At 37.1% G+C, this 15503-nt stretch overlaps 1 protein-coding gene across 4 annotated transcripts in view; it reads left to right on the forward strand.

Moving 5' to 3' along the window:
- The window catches only part of MXI1 (MAX interactor 1, dimerization protein), an 82296-nt gene extending 72138 nt beyond the window's left edge, over positions 1–10158 (forward strand). For all 4 annotated transcript variants that reach the window (XM_025918343.2, XM_086680836.1, XM_086680835.1 and 1 more), the window contains exons 4-6: positions 2015–2129; positions 2745–2916; positions 7582–10158. In XM_025918343.2, coding sequence (XP_025774128.1) covers positions 2015–2129; positions 2745–2916; positions 7582–7745 — 451 coding nt within the window. In that variant the 3' untranslated portion in view covers positions 7746–10158. The remainder of the gene's footprint in view (positions 1–2014; positions 2130–2744; positions 2917–7581) is intronic.
- The last annotated feature ends 5345 nt before the right edge of the window (positions 10159–15503 follow it).

Genomic DNA, 15503 nt, shown 5'->3' on the forward strand with positions numbered 1-15503 from the left:
GGTTTTTTGATGTTTTAGTCTACTCAGCAAGAGCGCTTTGTGATCATGTGAATCCTCCCTTAAGAGGTTTCCTAGTTAAAAATGAGAATTTTGCTAAAGGTTCTGTGATTTGGGGTAGCACAGCAGGGGAGCAGAGTGACTTTAAAATTGTTAAATTTGATGGGGCGCCTGGGTGGCTCAGTCGGTTAAGCGGCCGACTTCAGCCAGGTCACGATCTCGCGGTCCGTGAGTTCGAGCCCCGCGTCAGGCTCTGGGCTGATGGCTCAGAGCCTGGAGCCTGTTTCCGATTCTGTGTCTCCCTCTCTCTCTGCCCCTCCCCCGTTCATGCTCTGTCTCTCTCTGTCCCAAAAAAAATAAATAAACGTTAAAAAAAAAAAATTGTTAAATTTGAAATTGAGGTTGGAGTACCTGGGTGGCTCAGTCCGTTAAGCAACCAGGTCATGATCTTGCAGGTCGTGGGTTTGAGCCCTTTATCAGGCTTTATGCTAATAGCTTGGAGCCTGTAGCTTCCTTCAGATTTTTTCTCCCTGTCTTTCTACTCCTCCTCCCTCTTCACACTCTATTTCTCAAAAATAAATAATCATTAAACATTTTTTTAAAAATTGTTAAATCTCTTTAAGGGAAATCCATTGATATACTTTTAATTTAGGGAAATTTTTAAAATTCCTTTATCTACATCAGGTATGACAGATTTCATCTTGGAGCCAACTATTAGATTTGAGTTAATGGGCTCAGTAAAGAGATTTGGAATGGAAATACTAATGGACCTCTAACTATAGCCGGGATAGTGGGTACTGTAAGAATCTTGACAGTTCATCACCAAACCTCTGATCTCATTCCCCTGAATCATCTTGCTTATCTGTGACATAATTGGTTGCTTATTGCCTTCTCCTACCTCTCTTTCAAATTGCTAGCATTTGAGAATTTCACTTGTCATTATATCTTGTGTATTAAGACAGAAGCATAGTTTGGTGGGTGAACTAGTAAAACCATTTTGGCCCTCCTTGAGAAGATGATGTGTTTTGTTCCTGGTGCAACTGAGACAGTTGCTATAAATATTCAGTTATAGCTCTTTAAGGAATAAGGATGAACTGTAAATACATACTTGGATTTTCTTTTCAGATATACTTTTAATTGCTGAATTATATTATGCCTATGAAGCACAGAACCAGAGATTGTTTTAGGGTACAATTATGTACCTAGAACCCTCATCATGGGTCATCATGATCATAGTATCTTAAGGATATGGGGAAGGTAAATCTGTGAGACTCTGTGCTAGCATTTTCAGGAGAAAATTTTCCTAACTTGCCCAAAGGATGGGTGGATTAAATAAATGCAATGACTTTTAGTAAAGAATTTTGTCACCTAGCTTTTTGCCATGTGTAGAAAATTGGAGGTGGGGTAATGAGAGAGAGAGGAGAGGGAGAAAGAAAGAAAAATTAAAAACTAATGAGCTGGTACATTTAGATATTAGGAAGTAGGTTGTTGTTTCAGTGGCTGAAACAACCTGTCCCTGTGGGGACAGGTATGTGTGTGGGTGTGTGCAAAAGATGGGAGGGAGGAAATGGAAATTTGTGAGCCTTTTCTACCCCCTGGGGGTACTCCAGCTGAAGACTGCTAGGTCTCTAGCCTGTGGTTCTAGGCATTCGAAATGAAATACAATTAATTGCCCTGTATGCTTTCCTACTTACACATTAATACAGCTGGAGACAGTTGGGGAGGGTTAAAAATTAAATCATCTCTGACAGATTACCATTGGGGATAATAATCTGAAGTGACCATGTCTACAGAGTACAACAGAAATGGCAGAGACTGAAAACCAGTAGTCATGCCTATACTTGCAGATACTTAGAAACTGAAGAATTAGGGGTGTAACATGAGTATAGACTAAATAATGTGTGAATTATTATTTGTCTTAAAATAGATTTTAGGATGTTTCTAGTAGAATATTCAATCTGTGCTGATTTGATTTTCTTTCTTTTTTTTTTTTTTTTTTTTTTTTGGTCTTTCTTAGACGAGCTCATCTGCGCCTGTGTTTAGAACGCTTAAAAGTTCTGATTCCACTAGGACCAGACTGTACCAGGCACACAACACTTGGTTTGCTCAACAAAGCCAAAGCACACATCAAGGTGAGAATTTCTGCTTTCATATTTGTACATGTCTCGGCCCTTGTTTCATTATAAGCAGTGATTCCTATTCATAAACATCAGCTAGCCCCCTGTGCCCTCCTTAATCACTGACCTCAAGAGAAATCTTTCTGAAAACTTACCAACTAATCTGATGGGAGCAACATAAACTGATTAAACTAAACTGTTTTGACAGCATGGCCATTTGAGGAACTGGAAATACTAGGAAAAAACAATTACTCTGCTGATCCCTAGAAGGAAGGCAGTTGTGCCCTCTGGTGGAGATGAGTTTATTTGGCTCCGTGTCTCAGTATTTTTCCATCAAACTACAGTGCAGAGCAAGTTTCTCTTTCATGGAGATAACTTTACAGACTTTGAGAATTCCATACTGTTCTTGTAATGTAGCATTCATTACACACACAAAAAGGAAAAAAGAAGTATTCTTGATGTTTAAAAGTATGTATTTATGTATGTTTTTATACACACACACACACATATATACTTGTATTTTCATATTTTCTCTGCCAAAGAAGAAATGTTTTAAGATATTAGGTAGAAATCAGTTTTATTGTTTGTACTGGACTGTGCACAAACTAAAATATCATTTTATCATTTTAGAAACTTGAAGAAGCTGAAAGGAAGAGCCAGCACCAGCTAGAGAACTTGGAACGAGAACAGAGATTTTTAAAGCGGCGACTGGAACAGCTGCAGGGTCCTCAGGAGATGGAACGAATACGAATGGACAGCATTGGATCAACTATTTCTTCAGATCGTTCTGATTCAGAGCGAGGTAGGCAGTGTACTTCTTCCCTAATGAAATACTAAGCATCCTTGTATCTAAATTTAGGCAGGGTAAGTTGGAAAGCACTCTATTTTCTTCTATTTGCTTTCTTCTTTCTTCAGCTAATACTGTAACGTTCTAGATTTTTGTGCAATCACAACATTGTCTAGCAACCCCTATATGAACTATAGAACTTTTTTCCTTGATTATATACATAATGTATTAACTTTCCACTTTGAAACAATTTTAGACTGACATAAAAGTGTTTTCTATAGAAAATTGTAGAGTTCTCATATGCTCTTCCCCCAGGTTTCCTTAATGTTAACATCTTATGTAGCCATAATATAGTTATTATAACCAGAAAATTAATATTCATGTAATGCTTTTAATTAATCTGTAGACCTTATTCAAATTTCATCAGTTTTCCCACTAATGTCCTTTGTCTGATCTAGGATCCTGTGCAGGATCCAACATTGCATTAGATAGTTCCTCAGTCTTTCGTAATCATGACACTTCTTTTTTTTTTTAATTTTTTTTTAAGTTTATTCATTTTTTTGAGAGAGCATGAGTGGGGGAGGAACAGAGAGAAAGAGACACAGAATCTGAAGCAGGCTCCAGGCTCTAAGCTGTCAGCACAGAGCCTGACTCAGGGCTTGAACCATGAACCACAAGATCATGACCTGAGCCAAATTCAGCCACTTAACTGGCTGAACCATTCAGGCGCCCCCCAACCATGACACTTCTGAAGAGTATTGGTTAGTTATTTTAGACAGGGTCTCTCTAGTGTCTTATGTTCTCCCATTATTAAATTGAGGTTATGCATTTGGGGGGAAGAGATATCACAGAAGTGATGTGCCCTTCTCAATTCATTCTATCAGGAAGATATGTGATGTTGATATGTTTTGTTACTGGTGATACAAATTTTTATGTCTGTATTTTAAAGCACCACACCCTTCATTTCTCTCTTCCCATCTGTCCCATAACATTTGTCTTTGGCAGAATGAAAGAACAAGAATTAATCAAAAATTTGTTTGAATTTTACTGATCTCTTTATAACTCCCACCACATCAGGCCTATAGCACTTAAAAGATCCCAGAGGTTGGGGCGCCTGGGTTGCTCAGTCGGTTAAGCGGCTGACTTTGGCTCAGGTCATGATCTCGCGGTCTGTGAGTTCGAGCCCTGCGTCGGGCTCTGTGCTGACAGCTCAGAGCCTGGAGCCTGTTTCGGATTCTGTGTCTCCCCCTCTCTCTGACCCTCCCCCGTTCATGCTCTGTCTCTCTCTGTCTCCAAAATAAATAAACGTTAAAAAAAAAATTAAAAAAAAAAAAAAAATCCCAGAGGTGAACTTCACCCTCATGATTTTAAGCTTTACATTTGGGAAAACAGCTCATGAGGATTCTAAAACAAAAAAGGAAATGTTTGTAAAATACCTTTTGACTTTTTATTATGGAAATTTTCAAACATACACAAAAGTAAAATTGAATATTGTCATGTACCCATCATCCAATTTGAACAGCTATCAACATTCTGCCATTCTTGTTTCATCTGTTATCTATCCCCTCATCCTCACCATTTTTTCTGGAATATTTTAAATCAAATCCCAGATAACATTAATAATTTTGTCCCTAAATAGTTCAGTATGTATCTTTAATAAATGGCACTTAAAAAAATCATAATGCTATTATAGCCCACAAAATCAATGAAATCAGATAATCTTATTTAATGTCTGATAATCCAATTTCTGATAGATTTTCTCAAAGATAGCATTTTACCTTTCATTAGAGCCCCAAATCCATATTGCATTTGTTTTTGCCTTTTAAGGTACTTTTAATCTATAATAGTTTTCCCTTCCCCATTTCTTTGTTGTAGAAACTGAGTCATTTTTCTTATAGAATTCCCACATTTTAGATTTGGCTGATGGAATCCTCATGATGTCATTTAACATGTTCTTCTGTCCTTATTTCCTGTAAACTGGTTGGTGGATCTAGTGACTTGATTAAATTCAGGTTCTTTTTTGAGGCAAGAATGCTTCATAGGTGATACTGATACATTTATGCAAATGCTCAACCTTTCACTTAATAGTTTTAGTAATCATCAGTGATTGCCCCAATTTATTATTTCTTTAGATATTACAAATAGTACTTCCTAATTCTACCATTCTTCTTGCATTTATTAAATTTTTTATAAAGAAGAAATTTTGGGGGGTGCCTGAGTGGCTCGGTTTGTTAAGTGTCTGACTTCGGCTCAGGTCATGATCTTGAGGTTCATGAGTTTGAGCCCCATGTCAGGCTCTCTGCTGTCAGCACAGAGCCTCCTTCACATCCTCTGTTTCCCTCTCTCTCTGCCCCTCCCTACCCCCTTTTCGCTCTCAAAATAAATAAAAACATTGAAAAAAAAAAAACGTTTCTTCATCAACTTTTTTGGTTACCCTGAAATAAAGTCCATATAGGGAAAATGGGATAGATTCTTTTTTTAAACTTAGGTGTTTTTGGTTTTTTAGTCAATTTTCTGAATAATGAATCATCAGTGTCTTAGCAACCTCCAGAGGTAACAGGGTTTTTTGTTTTGCCTTTTGTTTTTTATTATCTTATGAATTCCTCATAGGTTTTCATGTATTGAATATGTTCTAATCCATGAAGTCATTCTTTTTGTCCTTTTTTAATTTTTTTATTTTAGAAAGAATACGAGCAGGGGGAGAGGGGCAGAGATAGTGAGAGACTCTTAAGCAGACTCCACACTCAGTGCAGAGTCCAACACGGGGCTCAATTCCACAACCCCAGGATCATAACCTAAGCCAAAATCAAGAGTCAGACACTCAACCAGCTGAGCCACCCAGGCGAACCTTTATTCTTTTTAATAATCAAATTTCCCACATTCCATAGAAGCATTTCAAATTGATTTTTGATCCCTTTTAACACAACCCTGGTAGTCCTGGGTTTATTGTTTTTGTTGTCGTTTTGCTGTGTAAGTTTATTTTTACATGGCACTCAGTTTCAGAGAACAAAAGTTTACCAGAGACAACAGCAAGAACCTCAAGGACATGCCACATTTATGAATGACACTGAGGTGTAGCAGAAATAACCCTGAATTAGGAGGCAGACCTTGATGCTAGTCTTTTTTCTACTGGTTACTAGCTGTGTGACTTTGTCAGGTGTTCAGCTTTAGCTGCCCTTCCTGATGTTAACTCCTCTTTGTACCCATCCCAACCTCCAAATTTGACTAATGGTATATCTTCATTATAGTGTTCATTTTTTTTAGTAGTGCTAGTGTAGTACCTCTTTTCCCTATTCTTATCTGGAAGCCCTGTTTCCCAGTATTACAGGGGACTTTTAGTAATATCTCTAGTCCATTTGACTAGAGCAGTCTCTCATTTTACTTTGTTATGATTGAGTGCAGCATGGTCTGTTGGATAGGGTGTCTTGATTTTATTTTCCAGTTATAGGTTGGATGAGTATTCTGTGATACCGGGAAACACTAAATAGCCTGTGAAGCATTGTGGATGTAAAACAAATAGTTATGAATTCATAGGATTGTTTGGACAGCTTATTTGGATAGATGCCTGCATTTTAGAAACAGATTTCTAAAACTTTTTGAGGCAACAAGTCCTTTTGAAAATTATACTCTTTGAAATAACTTACTCTGTCTTCTTGGGCTCAGCAAGAATCCACTTTTCCTAAAGCAATTGTGATCAGTGTGAACCCTTAGAATCAGTGCCAAATATAAAACATTAGGCTTTGAGTTTAAAAGAATTGAATAATCCTGAGTTCATTCTAGCTGTTATGGGAGAGAACAATTTTTCAAGTGCTTTTTTTTTTTAAATGTATGTTGCATTTTATGTATTATTGGTGATTGTATATGTAATGTTTAACAAACTACCTGTTGATAGCTGGTCGTATATGTATTTAGGGATTTTTTTTTAAATCATGTTTGATGTTTGAAGTAAACTTAAATATCACCATTGAAATATCTTTACTATAATCTTTACTGTAGATCTCCCTATAATCCAGAGACTTTTCAGGCTCATACCCTCATTTCAAGCTATGTTTGATGCAAGAAAATTAAATTGAAGGCAAATCCCTCAGAGTTCACTTTGTAATGACTGGCTTAGTTTGGCTATTGAATACACAGAGGTCTTTATGATGAATCCTAGAAGTCTGTAGATCTGTCTGTAGGATGATATTACCAAAGGCAAGAATTAATGGATAAATTTTCTCGTTCACCTATACTAAGTTTATGCTTTTTTTCCTCTTTAAGGCAACTCTGATTAATAAACAGCACTGAGAATTAGTTTCTAGTTTAATGCAAAACAGATGTTGTTAAACCAGTTGGGGTTGGGATCTTTTAATATTAAGCACTAATTCCCAAATAGGCCAAGTGCTTTTGGTGGGAGGTCCAGACGGACTGGCGTCAAAGGCTTTAGAAAACTTGCTGCCTAAATTGAGACCACCGCTGGATACCAGACATTCCCCTTTGCAAAAATATATCCGTGTCTCTTCACCTTTGATTACTTCTGTCCTCCAGGGTTCACCGATAATAAGCTCGTATAACAATTATTTAAGAAAAATTATTTCATACTACCCAAAGTAATCACTTTTCTTATGCCCTTTCCTCATTAATTTTTGAAAGTGCATGTATACTAGATTACTGATGCTCTTCCTTTTTTCTCTTTGGCAGAGGAGATTGAAGTGGATGTTGAAAGCACAGAGTTCTCCCATGGAGAAGTGGACAATATCAGTACCACCAGCATCAGTGACATTGATGACCACAGCAGCCTGCAGAGTATTGGGAGTGACGAGGGTTACTCCAGTGCCAGTGTCAAACTTTCATTCACTTCCTAGAACCCAGCATGACATAACAGTGCAGGGCAAAATATTCACTGGGCCAATTCAATCCAAACAATCTCTTAAATTGGGTTCATGATGCAGTCTCCTCTTTAAAACTAAACAAAACTATACTTGAACAAAAGGGTCAAAAGACCTCTATTTAAGCAAATACTTAGCAAAAAGTGGGGCAGAGCCTCCCCAGCAGAACAAATACTCATTCGTATTTGAAAATCACAGCTTCTAATGGCAGCAGAAAACTTCTGTGAAATTTTCTTGATTTAGTTTATTTGAAAGAGGACATTGGAGATTCTGTCCTCTATCTTCTCTAGTTTGCTCATACTACAATGAGTAGACACATTTAAGGATGGGGTTATGAACCCTTCCCGAGTTTTAATGGTCGTAAAAAACAAAATCAAACCTATACTAATGAGAAGACAAGATAATCAGGCATTAATCTTGGATAGCTAAAGAGCTATTAAAACTCAGCCTGGGACAGCTTATCATGAAGCCTGTGGATGATCAATTCTTGAAAAAACAAACAAAAAAACAAAAAAAAAGCAAGCTCATTTCATGCTCTGCAAAAGGAGAGACTCCCATGAAGCCTTTTGAAAGGGATCATCATGCAGCTCAGCTTTCTGTTGGATTCCATGCTAAGCAAGCTAACCTTATCCTGCATTGTTAGCAGTAGGGCACCCAACCGCCAGCTCAACAGTCAGCCGCCCTTAGGCCCTTGGGCAGCATGGGGGCAGTCTGTGTATGACAGCCTCTACCACACAGGGCCTATAATTCGGATTGAGGGGCCAGAAGGAAAAAGCTCTCCATGCCTCTGTGTCTGCGTAGGCCAGAAGAGTTGTGCAACGCAGATTAGCAGGTCAAGGTCTGAGCCACGGCAGCATTTTTATTTCAGATTTTGATAACTGTTTGTATGTGTTGAAAACCAAAATGACATCTTTTTAAAGCTTGTCCATAAAAAACATAGATGTCTTTTATAGTGGAAAAACACATGGGAAAAAAATCATCTATTTTGATGCAGCATTTGATAATGATAAAACACCTCACACCTCACTCTTTATAGTGCACAAAACGAATGAGGTCTGGGCTAGGTAGAAAAAGGTCAGTGCTGTTTTTGTTTTCTTTTAGAATCATTACCTTTACCAGCTTTTAACCATCTGATATCTATAGTAGACACATTATAATACTTAACATAGTTAAGTTTGGCACTTGTCTCATTTTATTGTAAAGGTTTGCTTCCATTTTCTTACAGGCAGTCTCTCTCCTTCCTCACAGTCCCACTGTGCAGGTGCTATTGTTGCTCTTCTCAATATTTTCAGAAATGTTTTCTTTTAAGTGAAATTTCTTTTCTAACCTGCACTTTGATGTCATGTGTTCCCTTTGTCTTTCAAAATCCAAGGTTCCCCCTGGCCCTCTCCTTTATCCCAGGAAGCCTTCTTGGACACCTTATCCCTGGCTCTTTGGACTTTGTATACTTTAAATAATTTAACTACCCTTAATTACTTAAAAAAAAAAAAAGCTTTATGATTTTCATAACTTATTGCTGATTTTAATGGGTTGTTAATTTCAGTCCTGTAGTTTTATTTTGTTTAGATAGGGCTGGGCAAGGAAAAAGAAAATAAAGACAACCATATTTAGCAGTGCAGTTGAGTTGTGTGTGTAATGTTAGACTATCCTTTGTAAGTAGCACTTTAACAGCTTTCACTGCTTCTCTGTATGAAGTGTACCATCTTGGCCATACACAAGGCCTCAGCATATACTTACTTGTTTTTTGTGCTTTTCCTGTGCCTCCCAAAATATTTTATCCTTGATTGTGCTATGTTTGAGTGGAAGAAATTCTTTGAAGTAGATGTGTGAAAAACTGCATGCCTTTAGAAGCCCATTATTAGAACTTGCTAATAACTTCAGGTGCTGGGGACTTAATGAAAAACATGGCAAATTCATTTCTCTGGCCCAGGTAAATTACTTCTGGTTTTACTTATAATTACTCCTGGCTGGGTCAAAATGTTGCTCTATATATTTGCTTTCTTTTGACTTTCCCAAGGGAGACAGTTTAAAGACTCTGCTAACTACCATGGAAAGAAAATGGAAGCCAGTGATTCAGCTTCCATTTTGTTACTCCCATGGCATTCACTTACATCACTTGCCTAGGGCTGGAATTTCGGTCTTCATTCAGGAGAACTTGAGGTGCTGCCACTTTGTTGTATATGTACAAGTTGGTGGGCTGGGAAGCCTTTGTCACGAATCTATAATACCTATTTCAACTGCCCCCTAAATTACTCCTTCCCCGGGTTTGTTTTCCTTGCGGGAGGGGAATGGATTGTATGATGAGCGAAAAGTATTAATTTTTTAAAAGACAAATCGACTTTGAAGATATAAAAGTTAATTGCAAGAAATAAAAATTGTGAATGAAGAACACCCGAGTGCTTTTTGTACACCCTTCTCTATGAAGGAAAAAATATGAATGAGCATCCACACCTTGAAAAGCAACTATCTCCTAAGCTGATACTACTTCAGTAGTCCAGAATTAATGGCAATTTGAATCATTGCCATTTCCTGTTCTGTAATTTAAACAGGTGCCTTCTTGACTGATGTGATAACTCCATGTAACCTAACTGCAGATGGTTTAATGTACCCGATAATCTTAACTGCTTCAGGTAGGACACAAAGCCATTTGTTATTATCCGTTCTTAACAACTTTTTAGAGGAATCACTTTGTACTGTCATTTAAATTGAAAATAAGTCTGGAAGTTATTTAGTCCCCACCCACTAACCTGAGTTAAAGTACCCTTTGTGTAAAATGCCTAAGTAATATATTAATAGATAGAGGTAAAGTCCTGTTTCAGTGCATATTTGTTACCAAAGAAGATTCTGATGAAGTCAAACTAGTTTCTGATTAGAATAAGTATGAGAATTCTGGTAGAAATGCCTTTTCCAGTCCCCATGACAGTGATAGCTTTTAGCATTATGAAGGGATTTCAAAAGGCAGGATTATTGAGGCAAATCTTCTAACCTAAGGCCACACTACTTCCTGGGTCATTTCTCATGAGAAAATTGTTTAACCTCTTAGGTAAGTTTCTTTGCGAAGTTTGTTTTCTTCCACTTGAAGCAACTAGCTGCCTTTTCCCTTTCTTCTTTCATTATCCTTCCACCTCAAAAATTCCATACTTCCTACCAACAACAGCATAATGTGGGAAGAATAGGGTTTTTTGGGTCACATTTAAATCTCAGTTCTAATATTTGCTAAGGACTCTGGGCAAGTTACTTAATTTCTTCATGGAGCCTGTTTCCTCCTGAAAAGTTGTTGTAAATACTACCTCTATCTTGAAAGATTGTAAGACTCAGTCTAGGAGTTTGTAGCACCAAAAGGAAAGTAAGAGGTATGTACTTCTCAGCTTTCTCTGATTAATGCAACCTTCTAATTTTTTCATCTTTAATCTTGAATTTTAGTTATTCTGACTCTGGGTCTTACAGAAAAAGACTATTTCTATTAAATAAAATGGTTCATTTTCACAAAATTCCATGACAGGCTATACTTTGTAAGAAGTCAATTTTGATGTCCTATAGAATTTTTTAAATAAAGACTTTATAAGATTGATGTATCAGCGGTTTTAGTGATTACCTGGTCTTTCTAAAAAAAGACTAACCTGAGCTTGAGTATGTTAAACACTAATAGTAACCATTGCATAATGCCGTAGTTAATATTTAGTGTTGGCCTTGCCAAGAAAAAAATCTTGGCTCATGTACTAGATCTAATAGGAAACTGGTTTTCTTGTGGAATACATCTGAGTCTTTTAAATAATAAGTGTAGCTCAAGATACATGTACTGGCTGACAACCTCACTTCTTGGTTCTGTTTTACCTTTCTATACAGTCATAAATTGTTAGGGGAAATGGCTTAGATGAAGCTCTTTTAAAGTATTGCCAACTAACTTCCTATAATTTTGAAATTTTTTCCATTTCCTCAAGCTCTTAACTCTTTGTTATGGAGGGAATGCTTCAAGTCTTTACTGGTAGGGCAATAACTGCCATATTTATCTTAGATTTTCACATCAGGGCATCAGACAGCATTGTAGAATGTAAAAGCCATAAAATATCTCTAAAATATGTCAAAAATACAGATTTAAGAGGCCAGTTGCTTCTAAATTAGCACTATCACACTCTGAAAGCTATGTCAACTAAACCTGACAGTGCTTTTTTGGAAGGAAAAACTTGGCAAAAGAACCAAAGGGATATTTACTCCTTCCTGCATACTTCTGAGCAATGAATGAACAATTGGGCAATTACCATCTATTAAAGACTAGCCTAGCTGCAGGTCTCAGGCTTCAACTCTAGTTTTCCCAGGATATAGAATCAAGTGTTTCCTCCAAGCCTGAATTCTTTCTTTGGTTAGAAATGCATCGCATCTTGCTAAAGTCAGTTCAGGGCTTGAAAGGGGAAAAAATAAAAGCACATCCAGTTTCACCAAGAAAAGGAAATCATGAGCCAGCAAAATAATAAATAACGACTTTGGGCCTCAGGTTGACACAGTAGCTCTTCAAACAAAAAGCAACCTTTTCTCCTAATGCGTGTTAACTACGGCTTCTTTAGCTGTGATCTTAAATAACTGGGAAAACAAATTACATTGTAATTGCAGTAGCTGGAGTCTGTACTGGTTTTGTAAAAATGAATTGGTGAAATGCTTGGTGTAAGTAAATTGTCAATTTTTATTTCCTAAGAACTAGAAGATTATCCAGAATTCGGTATTTTTAGCTAGTTCAGCTGTCAACTACCAAAGGCCCAGTATTATTTTCAGATCTTCTTTACTCCCTCAAGTCCACAGAAGAACCACTTTTATATATACATAAGCTGAAAGGCAGAAAAGGCAATTGAAGAACCTCACAGAACTCTTAACACCTTCATCTTGTTTTCTTTTACTACTTTCTTTTGGCTAGTCCAAAACAAATTCTTAGAATGTCAATATTGGTCTCTGTGCCTCTTAAGGTATTTTTTTAAGAACATGTCTGTACACACACAGTATTAGGGGATTCAATTACTTGGGTTTGTGTTTAAACTGTGGTATTACCTGTTACATTGTCTGCTATGCTCTTCCTCTCCACTATAGTAAAAATTCAGTTTAACTTGCAACTCAAAAATCCTAGATATAAAGCATGTTTACATTTACTGTTGAACAGGTAAATTACCATTTATAGTAACTGGTTGCTTCATAGTAAAATACAAATATTACGATCTAGCAGATATTTATTGAACTCTTTAAAGATTTTAACAAATATAAAAACTAGTTTTAAGATTTTTTTTTTCCCTCTTCATCTTTCAGTTAATATCCAAGTTGAGGCAAAAAGCCAAACCAGAGCTTTAAAAATATTTTTTGGTTAAACTTGCAGAAGTGAGGTTTTTCACCTTTTGTAATTACAACCTACAGACACATGATTTATAAAACTATGATTTTTGTTGGTTAACCTGACGGTTTTCCCTTACTTTTTTTTAAAGTTCATTTATTTTGAGAGGGTGAGAGTGAGCACACATGAGTGTGGGGGGTGGAGGTGGGGGAGGGGGACAGATCTCAAGCCGGCTCTGTTCTGTCAGCGCAGATACCTTACAAGGGACCCAAACCCAGGAACCATGAGATCATGACCTGAGCCAAAACCAAGTCTGGACACTTAATAGACTGAGCCAGCCAGGCACCATCCCCCTTGCTATTTTAAAGGCAGATTCACTCAGCATTAAAACTGCATTGTAATGGAAACACACCCTGTGCACATACACACATGCACACCCTTCATTGTGACAGAGCATTTAAAATAAGGAGTTATAATAAATGAACGCACTTCATTTTGGTTTGATGCCTAATCTTCAGAAAATTGCCAGTTACTAATGTAACTTTTCCTTCATTTCAAAAATCAAACTTTACATTTAACGTAAAACGTGGTTATAGGCCAGGGATGCACACCAGAATCACCTGTGGTGTTTGTCTCGAAACAGATATACTTTGGCCTAAATAGCTCTGGAATAGGACCCAGATCCAGGAATTCCTCTAATTTTAAGCAAGCATTAGAGGTAACTATTATAAACTTGTAACCTCTTCCCCTTACAGATTTGTGCTAAAATATTCTAACACAAAAACTTCTATAGCATGTACTTAATATAGAACTTTGGTAATTTGATAGCACTTCAGTAATACATTTGTAACTCAAGGCTTCAAATTATAAGTAATGGGCATTATAATCCATTATAATGTGAATTTTTTTTTAAATATTTATTATTTAGAGGGTGGGGAGGGGCAGAGAGGGAGAGAGAATCCCAAGCAGACTTAAGCTGTGAGCGTGGAGCCTGACTGCAGAGCTTGAACCATGAGATCACGACCGAAGCTGAAATCAAGACTCGGATGCTTAACCGAGCCAACCAGGTGCCCCTGAATTGTCATTGTTAAGGTTAGAAAAAACGATCTTCACCATTACTGCTTGCACAGTAATAGCAAACACTTCTACAGTGTTTACCATATGTCAGGTATTCTAAGCACTTTACACATATTAACTCACTCATCCTTACAACCTAATGAAACACACTCTCATTCTACAGCTGAGAAAACTAAGGCAAAGAAGAGTTATGCACACAGGTTACAAATGGGCCAGGATTCAATCAGCAGTCTGGCTCCTGAGTCCTCTATGGCCTTTCTACATGTTAATTAAAAAAGCATTTGTTATCTGTGACATTAAAATTTTAAATGTAATTATTTGGGTTTTTTGGGGGGGAGGGGGTTGGGACTGTTCTTTCCTTGAAATAGTCAATAACAAAGTCAAATGTCAAGTTTTGAGAAGATCCATGACAGCTACTTGGGGGCTGTACATGACAAATGGTTTATTCAGTTTCATCAGAGCTTCAAGACTCCTTTCTTGACAGAGGGGAAATTACATTTTATAACAGAGCTCCATAAGACAGTGTCATATTTGATTTTAAGAGTATTGAACTTAGCCACCTTCATTTGTAAAATACCACTGGTATCATGCTTCTCATTAAAACCTCACACTAGGAGACAGGTACTCCATGTCCCTAGGGATCCTTTTAGTTTAGTCCAGAAACACTGTTATCATCTTGACACCAGGACTTTTCAAAGGGCCATATCTAGGTCTTTGACACAAAGACTCCTGTGCTATACACTTTTTTTTTTTTTTTAATGTTTTATATAGTATGGTCACCTTTATTCCTTTTCTCTCCTGCCAAGCCCCTCCAGAATTAAATGTGCAGAAATTAAATGTGACTCTTTGGGTCAAAGGAGATACAAGTCTCAACACAAGAGTCTTGCCTACACAAACACCAGGTGAAATTACTATTCCAACAAACATGCCAAGGTAATGTCACCAAAATCCATTTTGTGTTGGTGACACAATTATACCAAATTTCCTTCCAAGTGCTTTTTAGAGTTTCCTTGCAATCCTTCAAAGATACCATTATTAGTTCTTAAGATGCTTGTTACACCGGTTACAAGAACAGTGTATTTTTAGGAGTTCTTCAGGCTAAGTAGCCCCTTTCTGTTGTAATTTGTGCCATGTATTTAAGAAAGACTTCACCTTTCATTCTGTCCTACAAATTCTACCCTGTGGCCATAAATTATAGAAAGGAAAACAGTGATCCTCCTGGGTTGGGAGGGAGGAGAAGGGGCAATATAAAGAATTCTACTTCTCACCACTGTCCTCCTAAGTTTCAATTTGCCAAAATAATTAAAATTCATTAAATTAAAATTTTTATTTTCCCCCTTACCAAA

Source organism: Puma concolor, chromosome D2 (assembly GCF_028749965.1).
Source record: "Puma concolor isolate L17-30 chromosome D2, mPumCon1.1.hap2, whole genome shotgun sequence".
Classification (NCBI taxonomy): domain Eukaryota; kingdom Metazoa; phylum Chordata; class Mammalia; order Carnivora; family Felidae; genus Puma; species Puma concolor.